Source organism: Corylus avellana, chromosome ca11 (assembly GCF_901000735.1).
Source record: "Corylus avellana chromosome ca11, CavTom2PMs-1.0".
Classification (NCBI taxonomy): domain Eukaryota; kingdom Viridiplantae; phylum Streptophyta; class Magnoliopsida; order Fagales; family Betulaceae; genus Corylus; species Corylus avellana.
Window position 1 is genome coordinate 7,879,042 of NC_081551.1, and position 14,259 is coordinate 7,893,300.

The 14,259-nt window shown below is 33.5% G+C and overlaps 1 protein-coding gene across 1 annotated transcript; it reads right to left on the reverse strand.

Annotated features, from left to right (window-relative positions):
- Nucleotides 1-462: 462 nt before the first annotated feature.
- Nucleotides 463-4,252, reverse strand: LOC132166760 (protein BOLA2-like). Its single transcript, XM_059577640.1, has 3 exons — nt 4,101-4,252; nt 1,020-1,042; nt 463-907 (listed from the first exon to the last, which is right to left on the reverse strand). The coding sequence occupies exons 1-3, from the start codon at nt 4,161-4,163 to the stop codon at nt 712-714; spliced, it is 282 nt and encodes a 93-aa protein (XP_059433623.1). The 5' UTR covers nt 4,164-4,252; the 3' UTR covers nt 463-711.
- Between the last annotated feature and the right edge of the window lie 10,007 nt (nt 4,253-14,259).

Below are 14,259 nucleotides of genomic sequence, written 5' to 3' on the forward strand. Positions count from 1 at the left end.
AAACATTTCTCACTTCTTTTTCCTTTTTATAAGTTTATATAAGATGTAAAACAAACATTTCTCAATTCTTTTTCAAACAAACATTTCTCAATTCTTTTTCCTTTTTATGTTCTTCCAACCGCAATTAGCGGGATTATCCTTAAAAATGTTGAAGTGTTTTAATTTTGCAAAATCGAGATCAACTAGAATTCTTAAGGTATTTTATTAAATAGATTTCTCAAATTCCAACTGTTGTTTTGAAATTAAATTGTTGAGATTTTATTGTATCAGTAATTTACCATTTTAACAACTCAGCATTTATCACCTTAGTATATATATTTATTTCTTTTTGAAAATAATAAATACTGATATGACAAAATCGCAACCATTGAATTTGAAATCATGGTTCAGAATTAAGGAAATTTATACGTCAGAATAACTTGTGAATTTTAGGAAATCTTGATCCATAAAATACCATAAAAATTCTAGAAGATGTTGATCCTATCTTTGCATACTCTTTCGAGAAAGGTGTCCATAGTGCATACCATGAAAATCATGTTGTATGACATGAGCATCAAATATACAGAAACTAGGTAGAATGATACTACAGTTTTAGCAAATATACTTGAACCAAAGTATCAACAAGCTTAAGAAATCTTCCCAAGTAGTTCCATCTTTCTCAGCAACAGAAACACACTTTGTAAATGTCTCAAACTATTTTAAAACCACGTTTTAAGAAGTGGGATTAGATTTTTCAGGCTCTTGCTGCTGTTTCCACTGCTCTGGGGTCAAAGCTTTCTTTATTGATAGAGCATGAATTTCTTTCATTTCCTCTTCCAGAGCAGCATTCACCAGCCGATGCCTCTCCAGCAACCTCTTCCCTTCAAATTGTTCTGATACAACTTCAATGGCAAAGCTTGCGCCGCACCTGAAAGTTGGGTGATTCCATTAGAGTAAAAAGAGATTGCAGAACAAAACATAAAACAAGGAAGAGAAGCTTTCTGAATTCGAAGTACATTGGCTTGCAAGAAAGAACTTACCCTCCAGATGTATCAATTACTTCCTGAAACAAGAAAATAGAAGAATAAATTTACAAAGAAAGAGTTCCATATTCATAAGTAATTACATGGAATATGAAAGGAAATCTAATTAAAAAAAGAAATATGAAAAATGCAAATGGATCTCTATTTGCGTAGTCTTTATTAGAATAATTATAGAAAAGAAATTGCACATGAAAAGAAAAAAATTAATGACTTCTATATGTTTTAATGGTCTTGTTATAGTTTGTAATAACAGTTTAGACACAAAAGGAGGAGGCACGTTACTCTTTCCTTGTTGTTACGTAGCCTACCACACATCTTATTATATAAGGTTTGAAAAATATTACAATGACCAAAATACCTCAAAACCCTAATGACTCACAAACCCTAATAACTCTTCTAACAGGTTTGAATTAGGCACACACCCTCTCTTTGTTTCTACTGTTTTTCCCCCTCTAGTTAAAATCAAGTCTCCAAGAACATTGCAAACGATATCTAGTTGGGCATCAAAATGTAGCCTAACCGATTATAATGATTGCTTCCAGCGTGAAGGGACTAAGTTAAGCTGATAACAAGGAAAAGAATCCAAGAGCCAGCACAAAATTAAAGGCTGAGCTGATTTACATACAGACCAATAGAGAGAAATTTAAGTTTGAGACTCCATTTAAAAATTGTTGAAATCATTGAAATCATCTAGAAACTTAAAGTGGGATGCTAGTGGGCCAATCTCCTATCTAGAAACTTAAAGTGGGATGTTGAAATCATCTAGACATTAATTTCTTTTTCTTTTTTTCTTTTTTTATGACAGGGAACCTTGACAAGGCAGAGCCCTTCAGACCCACTTGCAGAGTAAACCTCGGACCCGTGCATCGCATCCTCGAAAGTTTTCCTACACGGATCAAGGTAAATCACTGGTTTTTTACACCAAGGGGTGTGGCCCCAAAGGAGAGTTTGCACCTAGCAAGTTTCGAACTTGGGATCTATGGGGTGATACTCCCTAAGACCACAAGCCTCAACCACTAGGCCAACCCCTTGGGGTTACTTTTTAGACATTAATTTCTTATGATCAACTCTCTCAACAGACCATCTTTCTTCCCAGCTACTTCATAATTTCACAGAGGGTAGGGCAAATATGTAAAGTGATTATTTTATGCTAGAAATGTCTTCCCAAAAATATATGTCAATTACTCACTCCAATAATACCACTCAAATCTTTGTAGAACATGTAGAAATATATGAAAGACTGCTCCTTAAAGTGTCTCTTGCCTACTAAAAGTACCAACCCAAATCAAATTATCATGAACCCAATATTTTATTAGAGTATGGATTTTTCACTAGTTCTCAAACTTCTCTTTAGACTTGCATAGTTAAGCCTCCAAGATTGTAGACCACCTAAATCACTTCTGCTTTTTGAAGTTACTAAAACGTAAAATGAGACCTTATCACTTCATACCAAGTCCCTGAATTTCTCCCTCTCGCCTACAAATAAACTCAGACATGGGTCATAGGACAACCTCATTCCAACTTATGAACAGATGGTGTCACTCACCCCTTGGGCAAATGGCATCACCAGGGAGAACTACATGACACCAAGCATGGGGCACAAATGGTCACACTGCAACACCTCTGAGAGCATAGAAGCCACTGTATCCCACAAGAAGCGTAGGCCATGATGGAGTACATGGACCAACCATGTCTAAACCTAGAAGCAGGAGTAACAGTGCTTGATGTAAAAGCTCAATGACATGGCTTGAATTGATACAGCCTAGCAACCTTAATTTGAAAGATCTCCCTACACCTTTATATCATGGGCAAGGATCATAGATTCTGATGCTAATAACAACACTCAACCTCCTTAGATGTCACCTCTCTTTCAAGCAATAGCAGATGCTTTTGACATTATGGCTTGTGTAAGGGGATTAATTCCACAGACAATACACACTAATGCAACTGCTATCCAGGCAATCAAATTTTGTCACTCCAACTCAGGGGTTGCAATTTGTTATTAGCCTATGTACCGTCTATCCCATCTGCGACACATGACAAACGGCTCCCTCAAAACAATTGTTATGCTTTCTTAATTTACAGCTTATTCTTGAAAACCAAAATAACAATAACAAAAATAATGGTGTAATTTAAACCTTTTTTGTTTTGGACGAATGAAATTTTTTTACAACAAACACAAAAGAATACTATATTTCTCCAGCAACCTGCTACAAAACAAGCAGACCTTCATTCCTAAATCTCAAAACCAGCACGGCAGAAACACAGCACAAAACGAGAACCCCAAAGCAGACCATCCAAATCCAGCCAACCTACAGAACAGCTCAGCAAACCCAAAATTATCCAGTAGCATCACCAGATAGCTAAACCAGAACTTTGACAGAAATGCCCCAATTATTACACAGGGCCACATTCTCAGCACTTCCTTTAAACTCCCCTTTCCCACAATACGACTATACGAGTCCTCACCTCCCAACATATTTTTTGTAAAAGTTTTTCTTCAGAATACAACCTACTACCAAATTTTACATCATTCTGAAATCTCCAAAGATTGTAAACAGTGGATCCCCCAACCTAATTTAAACCATATTGCATCTTAGTTGACACTATCAAAGCATTTTATGACATCAAATTCGCTTATATGCAAGTCATTAGGACAATTTTAACTGAATTATATAAAAGCCAATAGATGCCATAGATGACAAGTTATGTAGTGCCAAATCTAGTGGAAGGAATCAACCTTAGCTGAACAACCAGTTTGGGTAATGCTTTCTCTAAGGTTGTGTTTGATTGATCAATCCTCTCTACATCTATGTTGGGGTAAAACCCCAGCTGACGAAACTAGGTGCAAATAACAAAGAGATGGGAATTTCCACAAATCATCCAATACTGGTACAGATAGTAAAACCATTCAAAAAACTGAACTCGACCCAGTGGCTGAATATTGCCAATTGAACTGAAACTATATTCAAATCCCTCAAACTAAAGCAAATAATAAAAAAAATAATAATAATATGAAGCAAAAGGGCAAGAAAAGTAGGCAGATAAACCGGTAAATAGAACTAAGGTAGAGCTTACAAGGTGCGAAGGATTCATCTTTGCCTTCAACGAGGACTCTACTTGTTCCTTTGTGACCCCCATCTCCACCCTCTCTCTCTTTGTTCTCTGTTGTTCTGGCTTATGAGATCTGAGATGCTCAACTCTGTTGGCAATTACGCAATGACTCGAGAATCTTTTTTTTTTTTTTTTTTTTTAATAATTATTATTTCATGTGTACCAAATTGAGGATTCGATTCTTTACCTTTCTGATTTTTGTTTCTGTTTGCAATTTTTTTTTTTTAAAAAAAAAAAAAAACAAAACAAAATACGATTTAAAATAGTAAATTTAAAATTTGTGTTTTGAAAATATAATTTTTAAAAATGTAATTAAGTGTTTGGCAAAATTACAATTTTGGCCTTTAAAATCACAATGTAACCTTTAAAATTATGTGGAAAATACTAGGTGTTCTTCTACTGTTCTCTTGATGTCCTCCTAACTGTGATGTGGCTTTTAAAATTATCGTTGAATTTGAGATTATCATTACTGACTTTTAATCTATTGGTAATTTTAAAAGTCACATCACAGTTGAAAGAACACTAGAAGAACACCTAGCGTTTTCCTTCAAAAAAAACACATTTTATTTGCGATTTGAAAAAGGAAATGCTAGATGCTCTCCTATGTTCTCCTAGTATTCTCATGGTCCTAGGTGGATATTATTTTCTAAAAGGAAAATGCTAGGTGTTCTTCTAGTGTTCTTCTGATGTCCTCCCACTGTGATGTGGCTTTTAAAATTATCATTGAATTTGAGATTATCATTATTGACTTTTAATCTATTGGTGATTTTAAAAACCACATCACAATTGGAAGGACACCAGGAGAACACTAGAAAAACACTTAACATTTTCCTTTCTAAAAATTTCACATAGGATGAGAGAACATCATGAGAGCACCTAGCATTCCCCATTTCAAAACATAAAAAAATCGCTTTTTTTTTTTTTAAGAATGCAATCCCAAACAATTAATTTTATGTGATTTGATTTTTAAAATTACATTTTTTGTCTATGAAATCACAATGTCAAACACACTCAAAATCATTCTCCACTTAGGCTCCATTTGTTTCGACGTAAAATGTTTTCCGTATGAAAAATTACAAAATTATATATATTGTTTCATTTTTTTTTTTTTTTCATTCAATCATATTAGATTTTTAATTACGAAAATGTCTCGACCAAGTCCCAACGAGTCCCACGAGTCTCAACCGGGTCCAAGTGGAGTTCTAACCGAGTCCTGGTAGTGTCCTAACCGGGTCCTAGTAAGTTCCCAGTCGGGTCCAAGCGGGGTCCCAGGCGGGTCCCGAGCAAGTCCTGGGCGAATTTCAGGCGAGTCTCGAGCAAGTCCTAGACGGGGTCTCAGTCTGGTCCCGAGTAAGGTCACAGGCAAGTCTTAGGCAGGTCCCGGTCGAGTCCTGGGCAAGTCCTAGGTGGGTCCCGATCAGTTCCCTATTGGGTCACGCAAGGTTCTGGGTAGGTCTCAATCAAGTCCTAGCGGGTTCTCGGTCAAGTCCTAAGCAAGTCCCAAGCGGTTCTCAATCGATTTTGAGTCAGGTCCCGACAGGTCCTGTGCGGGTCTCGATCAGGTCCTATGCAAGTCCTGGACGAGGTCCCAACGACGTCTCAACTGGGTCTATCAATTTGAAAATGAGATGTTCAAATTCTGAAAATAGTTTATGGTTTTCAAAAAGAAAAATGTTAGGCCTACAAATAAATTTTACAAAAAAACATTTACAACATAATGTGGCATAATATGATTGAGTTTCTTAAAAGTTGAATTTATCTCATTTTCAATCATATTGTACGGTTGTACCATATCATGTTGTAAAAGTTTTTTTATAAAATTTATTTATAAGCCTAGCATTCCTTTATTCTTTGTCGTATCAAATGCCGAAAAATACGAAAAATATTTTTTAGAAATCATTTTACGTGGAAACAAATGAAAAATTAATTAGCATAAATTTTTCTTTTTTTTTTTACGGATTTTTTTGTGTGTAGGTTTATTATTACAGAGCATAATAGTTTAATCGGATTAGAATTTTCTAGAATATTTAGGGATTTTAGAGTATTTTATTGATCAGATTTCTTTGAATCTCAACAATTATTATTAAATTAAATAGTAAAGTAATAAATGCTAATATGAAAATATTCTCGATATTATAGTCTACGAATCTTAAAGCTCCGTTTTCTCCGTAGAAAATGACTTCTTCACGGAACACAACGTTAAAATGGGTCCTAATTTCTATTCTTCAAGGCCCACTCTTCTTGGCTGTGTTTGTAAAGAGGCCGGACCGGATCAAGCCTCATTCTCAAAAAAATTTTCTTAAAATTAATCTCAAGATTTTTACTTTTTATATCACATTAATCACTTTTTATTACTATTTAAAAAATAAATCACTAAAAAATAAATTTTTTCACTTTTTTATACAAAACATTTTTACTTTTTTCTCTCATATCAATCAAATCTGCTACAGTACCGTTCCACTCCCTTTTTCCATTCCATTGCGAAACACAACCTTTGCATAAGGGATCCGGTTCCGATTTCTAAAATTATGCAAGTTTGGCCATTTGATTTTATCCAAGTCTACAATAAGCCACATGTCTCACTATTAATAAAATAATAAAATATTATTTATATTTAAAAAAATATAAAATAAAATAATAAAAAAGTCACCCTATTTTTGTTATAGGGATGGGTGGCTACCCTAGCTGAGCTATGGGGGGCTGACGAAGCCAACCCCAAAGGCCGGTTGGGGGTAGTCGAAGCAACCCTCATGGCTCTTGAATGTGGTTCGATCACCCTCAAAGGCCAAATAAAAATATATAATTTTTGGGTTTGGCCATTGGGAGTGGCCGAACCACCCCAACGAAAGCCACCCCCAATTATCTCCATTTTTTTTTCTTTTTTTTTTCAAAAAAAAATTTATGCCTACTAATTTATACATAGTTAAGCTTAGTATGATAATTTTATGAATGTCATAATAAGGATCATTATCCAATATTAGTCCCATTTAAATGCATCTAGAGAGGTCTTATAATCCTAACCGTCAATAATTTATTGTAGTTTTTATATAAACTAATCATTTTTTTTTGACATGTCCACACAAGAGGGGGGAGGGGGATTCGAACTAGTGACCTCCACTTCATAAAGTGTGATCCTAGCCGATTGAGCTACCTCTTGGGGTATAAACTAATCATTTTAAGATAGAAACTTATGTTTGTATAATATTTGGGAGCTTGGACCTTTTATTATTATACCCCACAAATGTTATATAATAATAATAATAATAAAAGAATGGCGGACCTACCTAACCAAGGCCATTCTCACCAAATTGAGCTGGAAAAGACACTCTCAAGCTAATTTAGCTATTTTTAAGCTCCGTTTGTTTCGGCATAAAATGATTTTTGAAAAATATTTTCATATTTTTAGTGTTTGGTACAACGAAAATATTTTGATTTAATAGAAAAAGCTTATTTAATTTCTGTAAAATGGTTTCCATTTTTGAAAACCGTAAACTATTTTTCGAATTTGATCTTTTCATTCTCAAATTAACAGGCCAAGTCGGGACCTCGCCCGGATTTCACTAGGACACTGCCGAGACCTAGCTAAGCCATCATTGGGACCCACTCAGGACACTGTTAGGACCCGATCAAGATACCTCTAGGACTTGGATGGAACACCACTAGGAACCGATCGAGCCACCGAGACACCTTCGAGACTCCACCAGAATTTGGTCGAAACCTTTCAAAATAAATCCATAGATAAAGAGATTTTAAAAATCAGAAGCATCATTGGAAATTGCACCTATTTTGAAATGAATTGTGACTTAATATTAAGATTTGAAACTTTCCTTGAATTCCCACAATCCTCCTTCAAAATCACTGTGAATCTGTCTCTCTCTTCCCCTCCTAACTCCTAAGTGCACAATGACAGACCTCATTCTTGGCCACTCCTGTCAATGTACTACTGGAAAAGCTCTTCATTTGTTTGAACCCTAATGTGCCACAAAAATTCTCAAGCTTCGTCTCCCTAAAGATTTGGAGGAAGATAAACTTATATGGGGCCCAATCACTCAGATGCCTTTATAGTCAAGTCGGTGTTTAATCTGGTTCGTTCAAATTCTTCCCAACACACACAAAGCTCCATATCAAAATTCTTTTCTTCTTCTTCCCCTCCTAACTTTGAAGAGAACCAGTGAATCAGAGAAAAAAAAAAAAAAATCCGTTTTAGTTTAAACTATGCAGAAACAGAGAATCAAACATATAGACGGAGAATAAAATAAATCCAAGAAACATAATAAATATATTATAATTCAGTTTTAGTTTTATATATATATATATATATATATATATATATATATATAGACTATGCAGAAACGGTAAGATCTAACTGTAAAAAATAAAAAATATCCGTTTTAGTTTTATAATTCAGTGAATCAGACAAAATTCATGAAAAAAAAAAAAAAAAACATATAGACGGACCCATATTGGTACAGTGAATCAGAATCAAAAAAAACATATTGGTACATATAAACTATGCAGAAACGGTACAAAGAAATAAAAAAGAAATAAAAAAAAAAAAAAAAAAAAAGAGATTCAACAAAAAATAAACTGAGAAACGGTACAAAGAAAAAAAAAATCCGTTTGCACTTACAGAAAAACTGAACTAGAAGAATTAAAGAAAAAAGAGAAAGAGATAGATAATGAAATATAGAGAGGCAAAAACAAAAATCAGTGAGATAAAGAAAGAAAGAGAGAACGAAATATAAAGAATTAGAGAGAGGACGAAATATCCAAGAAACAGAGAAGAGAGGGGGAGAGAGATACCTTGAGTGGAGCAGAGAGGTCGTGGGTGTGAGAAGGTGGGTGGCAATTTATACGATAATTTTAATCTCACAGTAAATGATTAGCTAAACCACTCATTTTTTAATGGCTTAGCTATCCTTGTGTGCATGAGATTAGTAGTTCCATGGGAATAGACTATTCCTAAGAATAGAGTGTTACCAAATAAATGACTAGTTATACCTAATGTTAGCTAGTCCAATCCAAGGGTCTATTCCGCAAACCAAATGGGGCCTTAGAGTATTCTCAATGAACTCTTTATTTTTTTAGTTAAAATTTAGGGTTAAATACCTTATTTACCCATGTGGTTTAACTTCTTTATTTTTTGATCCCTAGGATTTACTTTTTATCACAGGAAGTCCATCTGGTTTGCCTAAAAACGGAGATGGTCCCTTTGTCAAAAATTTCGTCTAAAATTTGACAGAATACCATGTCAACACCAATCACGGTTTGACACGTGTCCACATAATTAATTAATTAAAAAATAATAATTAAAAAAAATTAATTCTATCTTCATTCTTTTTTTTCTTTTTTTTTTTTCTCAAAATCACTCCACAAACTTACAAACCCATAAATGTGAGGGAGAGAGAAAGTGTGAATGGAAATATAAAAACATAAAAAATAAAGTAGAGAAATGATTTTGTTTTCTAAATATGGGGATATATTTGACAAGCCTTAAAATGGAGAGGGAAATAGAGAACTTAATGAAACTTGCTTTTTGTAAAATTTAAACAAATTTTAGTTAAAAATAAATTTTAGAGAGCTCATTGAGAATGCTCTTATGAGCAGTAATTAACACATGTGGATTCAATTGAGGATGAGAGACTATAGGTAAATTCACAATATTCTAATTTACAAGGGTTACATCAAAATCCACACTTACGTGGCCTTCAAGCAAAAACAATTCCACTTCTACTAGAGTGGAACATAAATAAAAGAAAAAATGTTGCAAAAAATTTTCTTTTTTATACTCGTAAGTGCTTATTCTTTACATTCTTTACATGATTGTGCCAAAAAGAGAATAAGCAAATGAGATCAAAAGATGTTGCAGTAGAAAGTTGTTGTGGCAAATGTCACATTAGGAAATAAGCAATTAACAATATAATAGAGAGAGTTCGTGTAACATTTATCTAAATAAAATGATCAATGGACCCCTACTCTATTATGTGAGGTCTATACTGTAACACTCAATTCCATTGACATATAATATTGTTTGTTTTTTGCTCCCTTGAATCAGACTTTCAAGGAGGTCACTCATACGGGTACTACTCTCGCATATGCTCGATTAGTTGCGAACTTTTGATGGGATCATGACCATCACGGCTTTAAAACGTATTGTTGTCATAAAGGGTACTAGTATACATATAAGTATATCTCCATCTCCATAATCAGGCGAGTGGGACGCCACAGTCACCCCCTCTTAGGACCCAGCGTCCCCGCTAGCGACCCTCATGGGATTAGCCCATTCTTGACGTCTTAGTGAGTGTCCGCTAGCGACCTTTATAGACTTGTGCACGCTCCCCCCATCTCAGGTTGGACAATGACTCTAATATCATTTGTAATAATTGGGTTTACCCTGAAAGACACAATTTTGCATCTATGTTTTAATTTAAAATTACATTTTTTGTCTATGAAATCACAATCCCAAACCCACCACAAGAACAATAATCTAAATTAAGTCATCTGATAATTGCCCCAAGAGAATTCACAATCGTTGCCCAAGGCCGAACATGGCAGTTCCAAATATTAATGGCCAGTAATTCATAGATTGGTTTAGTCTATATCACTACTAAAAAAATAATAAAAAAAAGCCCAATTATTGACATTTAGGAACATCACTAAAATGCGGCGTGTTACTGTTCAAACGTCACTATTCATAAAATAGTAACGTTTGAATATTATTATTATTCACACTTTGAAAATGCAACGTTTGAATAATGTTACTATTCATGTATTGAAAGGTGACGCGTGAATAGTAAAATTGAGATTTTTTTTTTTTTTTTGTATTAACAATGCTATGTACGAAATAATAAGAGGATTTTATCTAAACAACCACATGATTTTTCAAACTCAGACAAACAAGTATAAATAGTTTCATTATTCATATCATGGATATCAATAAAATTCCAAATCCCATCAAAATAATCTCTAAACTTAATTATGAATATTCATTATATTGTAGAGGACTCAGTTAAATCTTCCTCAATTGCATATTTGAAGCTATAGACTTTGCTAATAGGGTAGAATTATTCTTTCCTGATACATATATGATTTTTTTTTTTTTTGTTTGAAATAATTGACTTCATTGTAGTCAAGAAAGTACATCATGCTGTTCTAATAAAACAATATTCATAAGACTGGTGAAATTTTCAAAGATGCCCATTTGATTTAACCTCAAGGAATCAGCTTAAGTGGTGAAGACTTTGGACAGCTTGGTGGCATTCCATTACGTTTAAGATTCGAATATTTTTGAGTGCAAGCATTTCTTTGGAGCCAAACTCACCATAAAGCCGAACCTTATCCGATCAGCGTGGGGCATCTTACACGGGTCCAGAGTTTGTATTTTAGAGGTAGGTATACGAAATGACTTTGTCTTGAAGAGTTTTTGTCGTAAAAATAAAAGTGCCATTTGATTTATTTAATTTCTAGTGTTTAATTAATTAGATTAGTGGATCCATAAATTGAAATCAAATCATGGTCCTAGTCAACAATGTAATGGGTAATTCACTTGAACGGTACTCTAAAGGTGGACAAAGAAGGGTAAACTCCATGTGGAATTTCTTTTAATTTAGCGAATAAGATTACGTAAACTTTGAGTTTACGTGTTTGTTAAGCATACCTTTATCCTTATCATAATCATAAAATCTTGATTAATTTACTCTTTGAAATCTCCTCGTGAGTTTGTGCAGTGTTAAATTATTTGATGAGGATTGTTTTAAGATATCAAAGATTTCTGTCACTTTCTTACAGCTGTTAAGAAAAATTGTCAAATACTCGTGCTCTCCGACTTCTTTTTTTTTAAGTTGCACTATTTTTTATTGTTTTTTTATTTTTATTTTTTTTAAAATACAATTACCTTATCTTTAGAATTGACAAATTATTACACGATTTATGAATTTAATACGAACCTAACATAAAATAAGTGAGTTAAGATTGAGGGGATTAACTTGTTTAATTGAATGAGTCCGACTATAGTATTATATCTATGGATCGACACGACCTGAAAATTTTTGATATAACCCGCGAATTAGACACGAACTTAACACGAGTTAAGGTTGAAGGGTCTGATTCATTTAATTAAGGATAAACCTTCTATCAGGTCTATCTCCAAAAATGAGCTTTTTCAGCATCCAATAGAAGGTATATACTTCAGCTAGTTACACATGATCGAATATGAACAAAAACATTGGATTTTTTTCTTTCTCCCACTTTCTCTTTTTCTCTGGCTCATCACTTCATCTTCACTGAAAATTTTATTTCCTCTTCTTTTCTTTCTCTCCCACCACATCTACGGCTGGATCACAACAGGCGGTAGCCTTCTTCGACACATCCCTTTAAGGTGATAGAATCCCTAAAGGGTTAACCTTTCATTCTAGGTTTTAGTTTTGAATCTAAAAACAAGTTTTGAGGCATTAGAAATGAGTTTTGAAGCATTAGAAACAAATTTTGAGGTATAAAAAACGGATTTTGAGGTTGGGTTTGGCAGCAAAGTTGCCGAAAAGGGTGACCCACGGCCTGGGTCTTGCTGGCAAGGTTTTTTTTTTTTTTTTTTTTTTTTTTTCATTTTCATTTCGATTTGATATGGTTGTTCTCACTTTTATTTTTTTACATTTTTCTTAAATTGATGATGTGTCACATGGTAATTGAATGCTGTAAAAGGGATAGTTTACACCAAGACCTAATAGTAAGAGCTCTCTTTAATTAAATGAATCAAAATTAAACTTGACATATATAATATTATATTTATGCTTTGACATAACTTTATCTCGAAACACAAACACCAATTACTACCCCTACTTATCTCTCTTTCTTGATGAATATTTCTTCTCATTTTAGAAAGTAATATAACCACGGTTTTTATGCTTGATTTGGAAAGTAATAATGTCTCATACAACCTGAATTCTTCTTCTTCTTTTTTTTTGTTTTTTGTATTTTTTTAATTTTAAAAGCTTCACTTTGGTGGAGTAAGCTTTGTTTTGACAACTAATTATAGATAAAATGATATAGTAAAAACAAAAAAATAAAGAGAGGGAGATATGTTTAAATATCATCATAATTAAGTAATCTATTTGAAGCATAGCCAAAAAAGCTAATCCAATAACAAGCAACTATCATTTTAATTGACAAATTGACATTAAAAAAAAAAACAAAAAATTCCCCAAAATTCATAGTGATTATCTTTCACAATTTGATTGCATCATGTGATTTAACCACCAATGGTGGCTCCATATCCATGATTAGTGAACCATCAACGCCGTCACTTTTGAAACAAGCCTACAAATTAAGTTGCACCACTTGCAAGCACGGCCACCTTCTCCAACATAAACTATATAATCATTGAATTATTATGATAATATTAAATAATCCCACCACTAAGAGTGCATTTGGTATTACAATTTTGCAAACCAAAATGTAATTTTAAACCTAACCGTAGAAATTGTATCGTTTGAGAAGCACGTTCTTAAAAAAAAGAAAATTGCATACTTAAAAAATCAAGTATTTAAATCGCGTGTTTTAAAATTGCAATCTTAAACGAATCTGGTAATTTTTTTTTAACAAAATAATCAAGATATTTTGAAGCAAAGGGGGAAGATGGGACGGCATGTAATAAAAAAGATAGTCGCAATCAATAGGTCTTATTTATCGGCGTGGAATGCTTTAAGAGCACAATATTTATCCAACTTTTGTTGAAAAAATGGGGATTATATTGGATAGCTTAGAAGATTGGGTTGATGGTAATGTGAAAAGGGTTGCATCAAATTCCAATTACGTGCAAAAATTGTGATAAAATTACTATGATGTTAATCTCTTTCTTGCTTTAAAAGTAAAAGAGGGTGTATAATTAAGTGTTGGAAGCATCGATAATGATATGAAAAGCAATTATATTGATGGCTTTCGTATAACTTTCGGATGCCACTTGGTAGTGATAGATTATGTGTCGGCTTCGTTTTTATCTCTATGTTTTTCTTTTTCTACTTTTTTTCATATCCATTATCCGCCATGGAGTGGATCCTCATCCCTTTGCACAAATACATTGCACCTCGATTCACCAATATTTCGAGTAAATTTGGATAGGAAAATATTT